The sequence below is a fragment of the Cyprinodon tularosa genome, unplaced genomic scaffold (assembly GCF_016077235.1).
Source record: "Cyprinodon tularosa strain WSP-4 unplaced genomic scaffold, ASM1607723v1 ctg207, whole genome shotgun sequence".
NCBI lineage: Eukaryota > Metazoa > Chordata > Actinopteri > Cyprinodontiformes > Cyprinodontidae > Cyprinodon > Cyprinodon tularosa.
The window spans coordinates 480,323-498,074 of NW_024038767.1; the positions used below are offsets into that span (position 1 = coordinate 480,323).

The 17,752-nt window shown below is 38.2% G+C and overlaps 2 protein-coding genes across 3 annotated transcripts; one reads left to right on the top strand and one right to left on the bottom strand.

The window, feature by feature from the left end:
* Positions 1-883: 883 nt before the first annotated feature.
* cdkn3 (cyclin-dependent kinase inhibitor 3) lies at positions 884-4,171 on the top strand. Its single transcript, XM_038285161.1, has 8 exons — positions 884-993; positions 1,320-1,415; positions 1,774-1,829; positions 1,901-1,945; positions 2,143-2,365; positions 3,615-3,646; positions 3,727-3,830; positions 3,907-4,171. Exons 2-8 carry the CDS (start codon positions 1,336-1,338, stop codon positions 3,994-3,996), a joined length of 630 nt encoding a protein of 209 aa, XP_038141089.1. The 5' UTR covers positions 884-993; positions 1,320-1,335; the 3' UTR covers positions 3,997-4,171.
* A 254-nt stretch (positions 4,172-4,425) lies between these two features.
* Positions 4,426-16,586, bottom strand: cnih1 (cornichon family AMPA receptor auxiliary protein 1). Of its 2 annotated transcripts, XM_038285176.1 has the most exons (6): positions 16,417-16,586; positions 11,433-11,501; positions 11,137-11,184; positions 8,498-8,610; positions 8,261-8,404; positions 4,426-5,419 (listed from the first exon to the last, which is right to left on the bottom strand). In XM_038285176.1, the coding sequence occupies exons 1-6, from the start codon at positions 16,495-16,497 to the stop codon at positions 5,392-5,394; spliced, it is 483 nt and encodes a 160-aa protein (XP_038141104.1). In that variant the 5' UTR covers positions 16,498-16,586; the 3' UTR covers positions 4,426-5,391. The 2 variants fall into 2 exon arrangements, with proteins under 2 accessions (XP_038141104.1, XP_038141105.1); XM_038285177.1 differs by lacking the exon at positions 11,137-11,184 and having other exon boundaries at positions 16,417-16,584.
* Between the last annotated feature and the right edge of the window lie 1,166 nt (positions 16,587-17,752).

A 17,752-nucleotide genomic window follows, 5' to 3' on the forward strand; every position in this document is an offset into this window, starting at 1 on the left:
GGGGTGTATTGAATCCCAGCTTGTTCCATTATGAATATGATTCTGGACTTTGACTAGGTCATTCTGCAGAAATTAATATGTTTTGATCTAAAGCTTTCCACTGGTTCTCCCTGAAGGTTTTCTCCCCAAATTTCCAGCCATTTATTTTAAACAATACACTAATTTACTTGTTTCCTAGTCTCTGCTGAAGACTAGCATTCCCACAACATGATGCTACCACCTCCATGTTTAATGGTGAGAACTGCTACTTTGGGGTGATGTGTGTAACTGAGACAGTTTTAATAACCTAATCTCACTGTTATTTACCCCGCAATATTGTCTCTGCCCTGTCTGCAAAGATTTACTGTCTAGATGACTTCTGAATGCAGTTTGTTAAACTTTACTTCATTTAGGGGAGTTTGAATGAATAAGGGGCTCAATACCAATGAACATGTTACTTTCATGTGAGATTTTCTCTTCTAAGTTGTGAACTTGCTTTTATTAGTTTAAAAATCAACAAATAATCAAGGGCTATGAATAATATTGACAGACAGTTACTATTTCTATAAGGGTAATTGATATGATACAATGTACAGATTATACGCAATCATATCTCCACATAACAGTTGTGAATCAACAGTCAGCACACATGTGTAGAAACTGTGAATCTTTGGCTATTTTTCAGAGAAAATTATTCTCTCATAATTACATCTTTCTCAGTTAAGATAAAAAAAAATGTCTTTTGTTTATTTATATATATTGAAAAGAAAAAGAAATGTAAAATTAAGGCTGGTTATTCGTCTTGTTACTCCGCTCATCCTATTTGCCCAGGTTAATAAATCGAACGCCACTTTGCGCCGGTGACGTTCTGCTGTGGGCGGGGTTAGAAGTACGTTCTTTGATTTGATTGGATGGCAGCTTTGAAGGGTGTTTTTTCAAATTGTAGTTTCTAAATTGCTCGGTTGTAAAAACATTTGACAAGAAGAGAGCGAGAAAGGTGGAAAATACGTTAAAGTATGGAAATATATGTATATATATCTTAAAAACTATTTTCTTTCTATGTCTGCTGTATGTATGATTGCTTTGCTAATTATTTAAACTGTTTAATTTGACGTAGAGTCCAATCAGCTAACGTTAGCATGTTAGCATGTTTAAATAAATAAATAAAAATAGACTTATGTCTGACCTGTTTTGTTTTCGTATAACTTATATATCCGTTAGACATGTTTTATATATTGTGGAAAAATATTAAAAATGATGCCTGAGAAAAAGCAGACGGTTTAATTCTGCTAAATGTCATTTAAAAATGATCTGATCTGAACATTGTGTTATTGTGACAGCTTTCTGTCTGAAGAAATGAGGACGACTGAGTTTGACTCTTCCTCTGAGGATGAGGAGTTGGATGAAGGACAGCTGACTCCGCTCCACATTAGCTGGTAAATGAAGCTAAACATGCAAAAGTTTTCATCACCTTTCAGCCATTTGTTCAAACCTCAGTGAATTTCCAGTGATTTGATGCAGAAAGCTGTGCATAGCTGGGAGGTGGAAGGTTTGATCGAATTAAAAGAACATTTTTAGAGTCATTTACATTTGAACTGAGCCCCTCTGAGTCAGTATTATAGTCGCCTCTCATTGAAATTAGCTTCTTCCTCCCTGATCTGTCATTATTATGAAATACATTGAGGTTTGTTATAATAAACTGTACAAAAAAAGAAAAATAAATCATTTGAAATGAAAATTTATCACCAGCAGCTTCTAGCTTATGATGATGTAATGTTTCCACTTTGGTTTTAGGTTACCTCTGTCTATAGTTGAATGCTCACAGTACCTGGGAATATGTGCTCTACCAGGTAAAAATCCTGCTCACCTGAAATCATGAGGACACCAATGTTTGCATCGTAATACTTTCTCTTTATTCCAGGTTGCAAATTTAAAGATGTTCGTAGGTCCCTGCAGAGAGATGTTGGTGAGGCTTTAAATAATCTGCTCAGCTGGCAATTAATCACAAAATACATGAATCCTGGAAGTCAAGTTCAATGTTTTATTTATTATTTTGTATTGTTTCTTTTTTTTCTCCAAGCTTTTAATTAATATATTTAATTAGTATTTATTTACAAAAAAAGGAAAGCCTGTTGATGCCCAGATTTTGCTTCCTGCTTTCAGATGAGCTGAAGAACCAGGGGGTGCAGGACTTGTTCGTCCTTTGCACCAGAGGGGAGCTTCACATCTACAGAGTCCCCACCCTCCTGGAGGTCTATGAGCAGCAAGGCTTCACCGTGCACCACACGCCTTTCCCCGACGGAGACGTCCCCGACTTAGAGCAGTGCTGCCAGATCCTGATGGAGCTGCAGCGCTGCCTTGAAAGCAACAGGAGGACCGTGATCCAGTGAGTGAAATCAGCACTAGCATGGGTTTCCTTAAGGAGAAAATGTAGCATTGGTATGTGTAGAAGATGGGATAAAACCTTTGAATCCTGCTTTTCCAGATGGGTTCCAATATTTGGGGAAAAAATACAAAAACTGGAACTTGTTGAAGAGTGATTGACAGCTGAGCTGCTTCATTGGGAAAAAAAATAAAACATAAAAATGTTAAATAAAAAAAGAGTAGGAGCCCTCCCTCTCATGAACTAATGTTTGAGCTTCATGATGCACGGCTACAGGGAAACTTTAGCATTCTCAAAATATAAAAGTTTGAATTTAGATCTAAGGAACACTTTTTGAAGATTTTGGTTTTAAAGCCTGATTGTCAAAGTAAGCGAGTTTTTACACTTATAGTCAGCACGTCACGATTAGAGGAAATGAAAACATGAACGCCTGCTCCATTTCCTGTTTTGATCCCTTTTTTTTTTTTTTTTAAGTTTGGGACCATTTCTGAAATCATTCATTTGAGTTTTGTTGAAGCTGCTTCGGCTGAACTTCAATAGACATTTCACTGAACTTCTATTAGACTAACTTTATTGTCATTTTGTATACTCAGTGTATACAAAACGAAATTACTTTGCTTATAAAAGTGAAATGAACATAACCATTTCTTAAGAGCAGTGATCAGAATGTAAACGGTGTAGGAGGAAAGGAAAACCAGTTTAAAAATAATGGTGGGCATTGATATGGAAACTTTCAATGCAGCGCAAAATACAAATGGTGCAAGATGCAGTAGAATGATTGGTTATTTCCTATTTAAAAAGAACTTTAAAGGTTTCATTATATAATATGAGGTGAGGTGATGGTTAGAGCATTGGACTTGGGTCCCACTCATTCCAACAGACTGCCATCCTGGCTCCCTGAGCAAAGACCCCCAATTGCTCCCCCATCGCCGCACAGTGGCAGCCTACTGCTCCCCAAGAGAATGGGGTAACTGCAGAGGTGAATTTCCAGTGTGAGAGTAAATAAAGGTCAATTATTTTTAAAATTCTTATTCTTTATCCCTATTGAAGGTTATCTTTTTTGGTTTAACTGCTGATGAGAGGATCATGCTTTCCAGAGGTGAAGATCAAACACTCTGATCCATCAGAGGGTTGATTATCACCTCACGTAGAGTCAAAATGTCTACTGATGATATCTTTGTGTTATGGTCACCACTGAGCCCTCTGCCTGTAAGTTTGGTGAATAATTTTTCTTTTTTCTTTCCCCTTTCAGCTGCTATGGAGGCCTGGGACGATCTGCTTTTAGTAAGGACTGCCAACCTTTATGAGGCAATGTTTTCATTTAGCTTTAGGCGTTTTCTGTAACTCAGCACTTGTCTCCTCAGTCGCCGCCTGCCTGCTGCTCCAGCTCTCCTCGACACTCACTGCCAACCAAGCCATCGAGTTCCTCAGAGAGCACAGAGGGGGAAGTGCCATACAAACTGTGAAGGTGAGGCTGGATTTTGGGGATTTGTCTATAAAGTTATTTGCTTATGATTGAATGTTTTCTTTTTTTTTTTTTGCAGCAGTACAACTTTCTGCATGAGTTTCGGGAGAAGTATGCTGCCTATAATGAAACCAGAGAGGCTCCCAATGGGCGATCGCTGTCTCTGTGATTCTGGCTAAAATGTTTTTGACTCAGAGAGGAAAAAAACTATTGAATGAAACTCTTCTTTCTTTTCTGCACCTCTAAGAGGTGAACTGTTAAAGAATAATATATTGCTTCTTTTGAGCTTTTGAATGAGCCAAAAGCTTAGATCTGGTTATTCCTTTGGATTAAATGTAACAAGTTTTCTTAATAAAAATATGGGCTGTAAAATCTTTTTCTTTATTTTCAGGTCAAATTATTTTTTTACATAGATACTAAATAATAGTTAATCTATACTAGCGAATGTCATTCAAATATTCAGTACATTTGCCGTTATTGGATCTTTATTTAATCCTCAAAATGCTGGTAAATCTTTTAAAATTTGCTTTTTGTGTTTAAAGATCAAAGATTGAAGAGTAGATAAATTCTAGGACTACATGGCAGAATAAAAAAACAGTTTGATAATAGGAGTTTATTGTAGATTCAAATATTTTTCTTAAATCAAACAAAGGTATGATGCATATAAATGCCTGTAAAACTTATTCCCAAACCAGTGAAAAGTTGAGCTAAATTATCTTTACTGGACTAAATCATGTTTGGTGGAGATGAGTCACATTTCAGGAGTGCTTGACGTCACAAAGGGTAGAAAAAAAAATAATCCAGAGATCAATAAATAGACCAGAGATGCTAACAATGAGGACTATTTATGTTCAAACAAAAAGAATATACAGTCACCAGTATGGCACATCTGCTGCTAGCTACTGAAGCGCTATGACTCTCTGAGCAGAAGAACTTCACGGTTAAATCCACCTTTTGCTCAACTGAGCAACAAGGAGAAATTTACAACAGAAACCACTTGAACTCGTTTAACCTTTCTGGATTCAAAGTGATGAAACTAAACATCGGACATGGAGAACATGGTGGAGTTGAAATATTTAAAGTTTTAATAAAAAAAACAAGACTGTTGGATATCTTTTCTGTTATTTCATCACTTCTTCAGCTACGATCTTATAGATAATAAACCAGGCAGTCTGAGAACAGCAGCTGTTAAACTTCAAAATTATACATGAAAAAACAAACAAGCAGAATAGATTCCCAGCTCAAATGGAAAACTAATTTTATCCAAACCAAACATTAAAAAAAATATACCAAAAACAAAAAGGGGAAACAGAAACTTGTCTGCGATTCCAGATTTTTGTCTGTGGCATTTGAAAGGAAATGCTGCAGCCGACAGTTTTTAGAGGCTAACAGTTTCCCAATGACTCTCTGCACTGTGAGTGGGTGATGGTGGTGGGGGGGTGGGGGCTCTCGTCCACTTGAAATGACTGGTGTTGCTCATCAGTGGTCTCCAGCAGGTCCAGTGTTCCAGCACTTGGATCATAGTGTCTGGTCATTACTGTAGGGGCAGATCCTCCTGACCTCTTTAGGAGCTCACCAGAACATAGATCATTCTGTACAAGAAGAGAGAGACAGAGAGAGAGAAAAACAGCGTTATACGTCAACAACTCAACAGTAAGATCGTTTTTTTCCAAATGTAAACTAGGGGTGCAGTTTTCCTCACTCTGACTAATAAATAATGCAGTCGTATGCAGTTATGCTACCTGCAATAAAAACCACTTATACTTTAATCTAGGCCGGGAAAAACAAACAAATTTCAATAAATTAATTCAATTTTTCTTGTGGGTGATAAAAAAAAAAAAAAGAAGAAATTAAATAACTCCCCAGCGTTACTGTATCTGCAGGATTACTCTCAGGTTGCGGTTAGGTAAGCGGCAGCATCACATGAAACGGCAAAAATCATAACTACAGGTGAGTGAGAGGTTTGTTCTCAAAAAAAGGAATAAAATCTGTCGTTTGGAACTGCAATCCTTAAAGGTCTCTGGTGTGCTGAAACTGCGGCCTGCTTTTCCGGAGGGGAAAATTAAAAGATATTGATTTTCTTTTCTTTTTCTGGGTGGATCATCTCACTCAGTGGTCCTCCTAATTGTCAATCATTCTGGTGAAATGCTTACATAAGGCTGTCCTACGTGTTCGTCCCGTTAGCTATCTTTTCCTGCAAACCTGTAAACATTTCACCAGAACGATTGACAATTGGGAGGACCACTTATTTTACTGATCCACCTGGAAAAACATCCTCCACCATTAATAATTAGAAATCGAAAAAATAAAACAGGGCTGCAGATTGAAGAAGCCTCATGTAGTCCCTTTTCCCTAATGTCTCTGTTGTGCCTCCCCCTGACTTTATCATCAACTGCACACTCTAGTAGCGTTGTAGTGAAAAACTGCCTTAGAATCTGGAATCAGTTCAGGCGCCACTTTAGGCTACAGGATATACCCGTCTCAGCCCCAATTCATTCCAACCCTCTGTTTACTCCATCAGTTATGGACAAGGCTTTTCTGATCTGGAAAGACCTAGGTATTGTGTCAATAAAACAGCTTTATATTAGTGGCATATTTGCTTCCTTTAGCCAGCTAACTCAGATTTTCAATTTGCAGCCCAGTCACCTCTTTAGATACTTGCAAGTCAGAGATTTTGTTCGCAGGCATTTTCCCTGCTTCCCTGCCCTCCCATCCTCTATTCTCACTGATACCATACTTTGTGTTAACCCCATCCTCAAAGGTTCTATTTCAACATTGTACAATACTCTTCTCAAAACTCAGACAATAACCTCTGATGCTTTACGCAATGCTTGGACTGCGGAGCTTGGTGAAGAGATAGGTCCTGCCGCCTGGGAGCATGCCCTGCATTGGGTCCACTCCTCATCTGTCTGTGCTCGCCATGGAATTTTACAGTGCAAAGTGATTCACAGAGTACACTGGTCTAAAAGTAAGCTTGCTCGGATCCACCCTGACATTGACCCAAACTGTGATAAATGCCACCAAGAACCAGCCAATCTCAGTCACATGTTCTGGTCTTGCCCCTCCCTTGCTCCTTTCTGGACACGCATCTTTGACTCCCTCTCAGCTATCACGTCTGCTAACATCCAACCTTCACCCTTACTCGCCCTGTTTGGTGTCCTACCCATTGGCCTCTCACTGCCGTCCTATTTTGCTGAGTTTGTTGCCTTTCTCACACTGCTAGCAAGACGTGCCATTCTCCTGCGGTGGAAAGGCCCTTCTCCCCCTTCTCACTCACAATGGATTAAGGATGCACTTTTTTTTATGAGATTAGAGAAAATTAAATACACCCTTCGCTCTTCAGAATGGAAATTTCATAAAATTTGGCAACCCTTCCTCGATCATGTCAGGTCTCTCCATATAGACGTTGACCCTGATGGCTAGATAACTGGTTATACTTCCCCCACTTCCAAAAGAGAGAGGGGAAAAAAAAAAAAATAAAAAAAAAAAAAATAAAGGAAAAAGGAAAAATCAGTAGCACAGTAGCTGGTTTGTTTAACCTGGTTGTGGATGGTAGATTTATAATTTCTCACATTGTTTTTTTTTTTATTTTTATTTTTTTTCCACCTATTTATTTTTATTTATTTTTATTTTTTTTTTATATATATATATGTATATATATATATATATATATAATTATTATTATCACTTAATGGGAATTGTTTTTGTGATATTTAATTTTCACCTTGTGAACGATGAGCATGCTCGGCTTGCAGTCGGGTGGTGTTTGCCTATATACTGGTATGTGAAGCCATGTATGGCCTATATAACATTTTCACTATCGAGATTTCCTGTATCAAAACCCATTATACCCCATTTCATATGCTGTTCTGTAAGGGAGGGTAGGGGTCGGAGGGTGAGTGTTGTGGGTAAACTGTTTAATTGTTAGTACCTTGTTTTACACAATTAATCTTTGTATTAATTTCACTTCATGGATAAGGTGTAATATGTATCTGTAATACCCAAAATACCATAAATAAATCATAAAAAAAAAAAAAAAAAAAAAAAAAAAAAAACATTTATAGGCCATATCGCCCAGCCCTAATTTACTCCAATTTTTAATGCAAAAACACATGAAAATGTAAAGAAAACTGCCATTATTTAAATGTATATGAAATGTGCAATTCTTTCATATTTTATTCCTAAAGAAGAGATTCTCAAAATCATTCTATTCATTAAAATGAGTATTTAGAATAATTATTGCAAAAGTAATAATTCAAAATCTTTACATGTTTTGTCACAGACTTGGAGCACCAAATATCTATTTATAAAATATATTTTTGCATCGTCATACGATATAATGAATGTACTATTTTTGCAGTACGGTGACCAAGTGGAGAAAAGGTCTGCAAGATTCTGTGCATTTTCAAAAAGATAAAAGTAAATCTTTGTACCCATAGAGATAGTAGAAGAATGACAACAGGTAGAAAGCCAGTTTGCACCATCCTTCTTTTTGACAATAGGCTAGGATGTCAGCATTCATGATGGTGGTTGGGTCGTAGAGGCCTGGGCAGCTCATCACAGGTCTGCTCACATACCTGCAGCACAGCACAACACAAACCAGTTCATTTAAAAACACCAGATTTTATTTCAATCTATGGAAAAGACAAGCGTTTGTTGGGTTCACTCACCTCCAGACGTGATACGCCAGCAGCGGCAGGTTGAGGAAGAGGGTGAGCCACTCAGCAGCGCACAGAAACATCACACAAAAGAAGAAATGGATGAGATACTCTGGCAGCACCAGCTGAAAACAGACGAGAGGGAAAGTAAAACAATTAGAATGCAGCTGATTCACCTTCCTGTTCAGAAAAAGGCTTCTAAGAAGCTAATAAACAACATTTAGAGGAGGATATGATGGGATGCTGCAGCTCCCTGCAGAGAACATGTCACATTTATAAAGAAAAACCGAGGTTGTTTTTAGCTGCAGTGAAATAATCAAAAACAAAGTGAGACACTAATAACGAGCTGAGGTGTAAATTATTATTATTATTATACGTACAATGAAGAAATATCAAGAACTATCAGCTGCATATTCTACTCTACTTTATGATCTGGGGAAAGAAAACAAACTCAGAATTATTGAGGATTAGATTATTGGCCAGAAAAGCTGCCAACTAAATAGCAGCAGAAAACATAAAAAAAAACATTACGGTAAGTTGTTTTAAAAGTTTTATCCCCCTTCTTTGACACTGTGCATCCCTGTGTCTATCCAAAACGAATAAAAAGCTTGCTTAACAGCACACTGATGCATCTTAACGTTAATATTTCTGCAGTGACCACATGTCTGCACATCATCCCATTTAGTGACGACGCACTGCAGGAGAGCATGCGGCGAGAGCGAGCAGTGTTGATGCAGCAGCAGCGTGCCTGAGGTCAGGGCACGTGGGGGGTTCAGGGGGCAGATGGGAGCACCACATGGAAGCCATGCATTTGGAAAAAAAAAAACAAGGAAACAGTGGGTGGAGCCAAGACGACTATCTATAGGAGGACAGGTGTAGGGAAAAGGGAGAGTGCAGAGGGAAAGGGGGGCTGTAATGAGCTGAAATCCTGCACTGCACTGCCAAATATGACAACTAAGAAAGGAAATGCTTCTAACAGACTCAAAACCAGAACATATCACTACATCAGCGAGCCTGGCTTTTATCCAACTCCTCCTCCAATGGAAATTTGAACATTTCCAGCCAATGGGAGGTTTTAAATAGTGCTGAGCCGTAGAGTGGAGGGATTCTGCTGCCATCTGTTCAGAGCCACAGGTGATGGAGGTCAGAGCCAACACTAAGCTCATACACAGCAGCTTAGATCTGCCAAACAGGGACTTTAAGTGCAAAAAATAAAAATTAGGAAATATAGAAATATTTTTTATCAAAAAAAAAAATAATAATAACCGTACAGAACTTGAAACTCACAGTATTGATCCAAAGATCCTGCTGTGATACTTCTCATCACTGAACTACTAGTAAAACCATAAGCAAACAAAGGGTAGATCAGAGTAGAGAATCATGCATGCTTTGAGCATTTGCAAGTCTTTTCAGTTAACAACGCCTCCTCAGTAACCCACAGTGGCTGATTCTTCCATCCGTACGCCCGCCGTTCATCCTGTAGCATCGCTAACAAAAATCCTCCGTTTGACAGAAACCGTGTCCTGCTGAAGTATTCATTCCCCATTTATCGTCACATTTCCTCCCTTCAGAATAAGCAGTGGATTTTATTTGGATTTTTTTTTTTTTGCAATAGACCAAATCTGTTGCAATAAAATGTATGGCTTCTGACTTTTTTAATTATTATAAACATGCAAAGTTTAGGTATTCAGCTCCAATTTGCTCCAATATATCTTTTTTATTACACCCGCTACAACCAATTGTGTTCAAATTCACTTAATTGATTAATATAATGCCATTATTTTCATTAATTAAGTAAAAATCCAGCTGTGCTATGTCCCTCAGAACTTTTAAGATATCCATCAGTCCAGTAGGGGAAAAAAACAACAGATGAACGACACAAGTATATTTCTATGTTGTTGGAATTGTTGTAATTTTATTTTGGGTCGGCAGGGTGGTTTAACTGAATTAATTGTCCCGATGAAAGGGTAGGGGAATAGTAATAATAATAGGTAAACAGTTTGCCATAACTGCACATCTAACAAGACGTGTCCGGCCACATAATCCAACAGACTGGGAAGGGCGAGCGTCACCTGGACGATCAAACAAAGTTCATGAAAACTGGAGGAGCTGCAAAGCTCTGCGGCTCAGGAGTGAGAATCTGTCTTTAAGAAGATTTATTCTTTGTAATCAGCACAGATTTGAAAGATTTAAGAAAATAAAGGTAAGACCTTAAAAATTTATACAAAAAATGCTTTTCATTGAAACAAACTAATGAAAAACAACAAAAAAAGGCTCCTCATGTGCAAAGCAGCAGAATGTGGTTCTACAAAGTACTGACAGCTATGATTTCACAATTAAGCACAGGGCTGAGACTGTAAAGAGAGAAGATGTCATTTTCGAGGGTGTGAATACTTTAGCAAAGCACTCTAATAAATACATTATCAAAGTTATAGCTGGCAATAAAAAAACTGCAATATTAAAAGTTATGATAACTCTAGAATTCATTCAAATCAAAGTGAAATGCTTAAAAATTTCAACAATGATATTAAAAACATAAAAAACAACTTAGGTTAGTTAACTGAAAAGACCTTAGCAAACACTTCACCGTGCAAACGACAAGACTCCAGACTAAGTTGAACTCAGCGGGCATTTTAGAAATTGGTACAAACCTTTAATGCAATTTTGACTCTTTTAATCTTTTTGACCTTTTCAATTGTCTTTTAGCCATTTAAAAAAATAGAGTAAAAGAAGCAGATTGGGAAAAACAAATATAAAAAAAAGCATTAGAGTTTCACAGCTGACAAGATCACTCAATTAATAACAGGCAGGTTATTTAGCATAACAGTGTAGAGAAATGATAGAAAAAAGATATGTGGATAAGAGGTAGACTAAAATAAATCGGTAACAGGGCATATCTGCATGCGGTCATTTAGACAAGAAAAGGAGGAAAAGTAGAAACACTCACCGGATTTAAAGTGTTACATTGATCTATAGGGTTCTTGTAGTCAGTCTTCAGCTCATCAAATGCTATAATCTGGAAATAATGAAGTCAAAGGTCACCTTAACGCTGGCATGGTAATATTTTAACTATTGCATGTGAATTAATCTACCTCACTTAACTATACAATAAATACAAGTTCACTAAAATAAGGTTAAACAAAAACAGATATAAAATACCCTATATTACACTGATTTGATATTACAGAAGTACAATCACACAAAAATTATCTAAACTTTCATGGCAGTAAATTTCTTTTTGTTAGGAGTTTTAAGCTTGATATTCTGATGTTGCAATTACTGATACCATCCGTAAGCCCTTTAAAATAAAAGAAGCTGTTATTTTCTTTTAATTAATCAACTTTTTAACTATTGATCCATGACAATCTATTTTTTAAGGGTTATAAATATGACAGAACATAAGCTTCCTTCCTTTAGTCACTGACCAGCGGTTTGGGGAAAAACTTAAATACATCTGACCAACATGAGCGGATCAGAATAAAAATGATTAATAAGCCAGGAAAATGAGCCCCTTCTCTCAAACCATCACAATTAATTCTGCGTCCACTCCATCTCAAACTCAAAGCGTTTGTTGCACTGCAAAAAACTGAAATCTAAAGTTGTTTTTTTTCTTAAAATAAGTGCATTTTTTTCTTGAATTGAGGAGGCAGGTGTGACACTTTACCAATGGAACAATAAAATTTCCCTTTAAAATAAGAAAACAACTATTGCTTCGTCTTATTTCAAGTGCATATTATCTAATGATCTTATTTTAAGAGTAAAAAGTACATATCCCATTGACAGATCATCTTATTAACTTGCACAAATTAAGGGTAAATACACTTAATTTTAGAAATGTTTACTTATTTGTAGATCGTTTTTTGCAGTGTAGTCAGACGATGCCTAGGTTTAGACTTTAAAGGCACACTATGCAACATTTTTCAGTTAATGTGTTCCATAACGTTTTGGATGATTAAATGAGTCATTTCAGGTTGAACAAAGGTTTTCTCGGCCGCCCTGGTGGTCTGTGGGGGAAAAACCGCACTTGCAATTGCAGGAGCACCGACCCGCACCCACAGGCTCAAAAGTCGCGCGAGAGTCGGTCTTGCTTTACGGCGAGAACTGCTACACGCCCCCAGTTAAAAGCATGCTCGTTGCTAGCGCAGTGGCGATCTTTGTGCAGCGCTGCTTTCACACCGGACGCAGCAAAATCGCGTCTGCTGCTTCATTTTTGCTGCTTGTACCAGTTAGTTCGGACGCGCGGCTGAAGCAGCTTTGCTGCTCTGGCTGCGCGGTGCAAAAGTGTGTCTGAAGCGCGTTGGGCGGAGCTTCACTATCCTTTCTCTGCCTTGCAGCTATATTTGCTGTGATCAGTGGGAATAAAGTAGACGTCGAGGTGCTAACGTCTCTGTTAAACACTTAAAAAAACTCTGAAAATGGAATACGAAAGGTGGATTCTTGATTCTCGACGTCGGAGTACACAGAGTGAAGCGAAAAGACTACAACTGTGTAAACAGGCCCCATTTCCGTTTCCGGTGGCAGGGGAATATTGACTATTCCAACAGAACTCAATGGGATTTACAAAATGCTAAATAAAACACTACAGGAACGTTTTTTCTTTACGAAACTTTTTTTGGAACGTCATTGAACAGCGCTGACGACACGGTGAGTAGCATATTTTAAAAAAAGAACGTTTAAGGTTGTTTTAAGGACATTATCGGACATGCACTATGGAAGCCATTCTTAAGCAGCCAGGGGGGGATTCTGCATGAGCCAAATAGCAGAGACAGGACCAATTGTCAAAATTTTGGTGTCGATCATTCGATTTCATCCTGGACACTACAGAAAATGGGCTTAAAGTGTTAAAAAACGGAATTCTCCTTTAAGTTAATTTAGGCGTCAATAAACTGTTTAAGAGGAGTGATCATAGCGTTCTGATCATCAGCGCTGTGTCTCTCTCCCTGCCAGCTCCCAGATCAGCTTCTCTATGCTGCGTTCCCACCGGGCGCAGCTGGCGCGACAGAAGCAGCGAGTTTACATGCAAAGTCAATGGTTGACGGGCGTCAAGGCGCAGCAAAAGGTCCCGCGGCGCGTTTTGAGCAGCAGGCGCAGCGCGTCTGAGCAGCTGAAGCAGCTCGTCGGGCGCGTTTAAGCATCTGACGCGCCGCAAACGCGTTGCTGCTCGAGATGGAAAATTTTAATTTTTGCTGCTCGACGCGCCGCGCCAACCAATCAGAGAAGCTGATCTGGGAGCTGGCTGGGAGACAGACACAGCGCTGATGACACAGACCGCTCTGATTACTCCTCTTAAACAGTTTATTAACGCATAATTACCTTAAAATATATACATCTGCCGGCAGAATATGTTCGCTTTTATTATTCTGGTGCCTGCAGATCGGATTATTTAGATGAAAAACACCTACTAGCCGCCGCGGTAAACCGCGAGGAGGCGACCCGGCCAGAGGCTGCTGATGAAGGGATTCCTACTGTCGGCGCACTGCTGGTATGTGGGGGTCTGAGCGGCTCCGACAGAAATAACATTGGGAGACAGGATTGTAATCTGGAGGAACTGACTGCACTGATTACGTTTTCAGGTGTATTTTCTCACTTAAAAACATATTAAAACTACTAAAATTCCCACTGATCACAGCAAATATAGCTGCAAGGCAGAGAAAGGATATTGAAGCTCCGCCCAACGCGCGTCAGAGCCACTTTTGCACCGCGCAGCCAGAGCAGCAAAGCTGCTTCAGCCGCGCGTCAGAACTCACTGGTACAAGCAGCGAAAATGAAGCAGCAGACGCGATTTTGCTGCTTTTGCTGCATCCGGTCTGAACGTAGCATGATTGGTTGAGGCGGCGCGTCGAGCAGCAAAAATAAAATTTTTCCATCTCGAGCAGCAGCGCGTTTGCGGCGCGTCACACGCGTCAGATGCTTAAACGCGCCCGACGCGCTGCTTCAGCTGCTCATGTAAACTCGCTGCTTCTGTCGCGCCAGCTGCGTTCGCCTGTCTGCTAAGCTCAAAACAACCGCGCCTGGCTTGACGGAGAAACCAGGAGAACAGCTGAGCATATTTACTTTATATTTACTTTTACTTTTTTATTTTACTTTCGCCCTCTGGGGGGAGCCTCGCTGGAAAATCAACACCGGTTGCATAGTGTACCTTTAAGCAACAAACACTGGAAGCACATTTATATGGACAGAAACGTTTGCATCTGAAACTAGAGATCTACTCATGACTGCCGATTAAAGCTTTAAGGATTCAAATTTGCTCCACTCAATAGACTCCTTAGGTTGTAACCCAAGAACTGCCCATTCAGTCGTGCTCTGTAGCGGAGCCACATCTAATCCCAATAAGATTAATCATCTTTAGATTAATTAATAAATTGATAACTTTTATCCCCATCAGAAACCAGATCTGAATTAATCTAAATTCATGTAATTTGAAACCAGATGCATTCATTTGGAAATGCATCTCAACTGAATTTAATGACTTAAAACTGATATAATTTGTCCTGAAAATGTATTTTGTTGCATTGAAAATTCAATGCATCTATTTTTTTTTATTTTTTTTTTTTCAGTTTTATAATTCAGCTTCAGTTAAAAAGAAAAATCGATGTTTTGTGGGCGAGACAATTTGGTATTTGAGCCATAGATAATGGGTTGACGCTTTTCAGGCTGTAGCAGAAAAGCCTATATGAGCTTGGCAGATATAATTAACAATGCAAATAATTAAAGAGAAGAACTGTCATGTTTATTTAAAAAAAAAAATGGACTTAATCAAACTGTAACAGCTACCTGAAATAACACGGTGTCCCTGATGTTCTGCTTTCACAATACTTCGGATAAAAAATGTGATAAATGTTTAATAAAATTGAAACTTTCAATCTGTAAATCTGTGTTTGATTATTCTGTGGACCCATTTGACACAAGAAACTGCATTTTCCAACTGAAAAGTAAAACTTAACAGATTGAATTTTAAATACATTTTAAAAGCAAATTAATCCAATTTCAAACCATTAAAACCAGTTTAAATTTGCTGAAATATATCTTCAAACTTATTCATTTTATTTCAAATAACTAACTAGATTTAGTCAGGCCAACTGAAATTCAATTTATGAAGTTTCAGCCTGTGGGTTTGGTGAGAAACAAAGGCTCAGTGTTTGGAAAAGGACCTCATGTTTGTTTCTCTTTCAACAGGAACCTTGTTGAAATACATGAAACCATAAAATACCAGAAGATTTTCTACAGGATATTGATCCAAAGAAAAGTTAATCAGCCTGCTTTAATGATCATCGTAGCCTCCTCACAGCTCTCTACCTGAACAGATTGATAACAGGAAGGGTCAAAGATCCTCTCACTCTAAGCTCCACCCTTCTCCAACTTCAGACAGATAAGCTACCAATAACTCTGCCATCAATAATTTCATTACACAAATTTATTTATTAGTGACTCCTACTTGACAGCCATTACAAATGAATAACAAACATGGTTTACAAATTGTGCTTCTGCATTACAAATATGTAGAAAACATTAGCTTAGCATGCTAACGAACTTGATAGCAGTTAGCAAATGGAGTTTGACAGGTTCACAGAACCTCTAAGGTAATAACACGTTTAAAACGAACAATAACAGCGAGAAAAACACTTTAAATCAAATAGGTGTTTTAAAATAAGGTATTTATCGGTAATGGTGGGCGATTTTTCATTCCCAGTAGAACACGGGGTGGACCATTCATTCAGCGGCAGACATTTTTCTTTAGTAAGTGTGGAATTAAGGTGCTTTGGTTTAGTTAGCGCTAACACCCTGCGACGTCTCGGTGGGAGCGACTCCCGACCAGGAACCGTTACTGAAGTGTCCACCAGGCAGGCCTTATTTTCAACCCCCACGTTTACTTAGTTTGCTCAATTCCTCTACGAAAGCCGGGACTATAGTGGTTGTAAATGTGTACTTACATGCCAAATAGCGAAAAAGATAAGCGCCGCCGTGAGCAGCAAAGCGAGCATGTAACAAAAGGCCGCGAATGTGAACGCCATTTTTCTCCGGTTCTCCTGCTCGGTTCCTCCAGGCTCCGTCGGCGGATGATGCAGGCGGCTTCGCTGCTAGCCTTTCTTCTTCTTGTCTTGTCCTCTTGTTGGGTTTAATGGCGGTTTTGGGGCGCATTACCGCCACCAGCTGGTGAGGAATGGGATCAGAATGGGCCTTTTCATAAAGATACGTATATTTATTTATCTATATATCTATAATATTACTTTACAAATACTAAATCCTCCTAATTATTCCTGTTAATATTAAATATTTAAATAAATACTAATTTCTTCTTGACTAACCAGCTGGTATACTTAACACATACACTAGTGCCATCGTGTGGTTAGTTCATGTCCTACAATCTAAAAAATCCTTTATATATTATTGGAGTTTAATAGCTTCTTAAATGATTAAAACTAAATTTGCTCCTCCCATTACAAATATTACATTACTTACGTAGCTATATTGAAAAATTATACTTGAAAAAACCCAATGCATAGAATCAGGATACCATTATGGCATGGTGGTCCTAAACAGGAGCCAATAGGGGCCAAAGCCTCTGTAGAGCTGGTCCTGGTCCCTTTATGGCCCTTTTTCTGAAAACACATAATGCAAAACTTCAAATATAAGTAAGTCATTTTGTTTTTTAATATCTGTATTTTCTCTTGATTTGGAAATATAGTTATAAAAATCTGCTAATGATATAAAATCATTTATTTTTAAAACAAAAAAATTAATTTAGCTTTAAGTGCATAATATCTAATATATCTATTTATCTTATTAAGGGCAAATACATGTATTTCATTTTTTCCAGTTATTATTTAATCAGTTTCCTTCGATGATATGGGCTGACAGAAGAGTCAATCACTGATTTAATCCTTGAACAAATGTAATATTTTATCTGGAACACTTTCTTTGAGGATCACCTAATAATCCCAATGATGTGCTCTTACGTATTATTCCGTGTGTGTGATTTATTCTTTTGTCCTGTGCCCTAAAAAAAGGCCTCACTCATGACCCACTTGTAAATTTGATCTAAAACCAGCACGGGATCTAGGTCATTAGTACAAAATAATATTGTTACATAAATACAAATCTACGCAATCATAAAAATAATTTGAAATATTAGATCAACTGTAAATAAAGTTGGCTAAAGTCAGTACAGGTAAAGCAATGTTTTGCAAAAGTGTTAATTTCTTTTCTGCCTCAAACAGTTTTCTAACAGATCTTATCCAGATCGATTAAAACGAACCCAGTACAGAA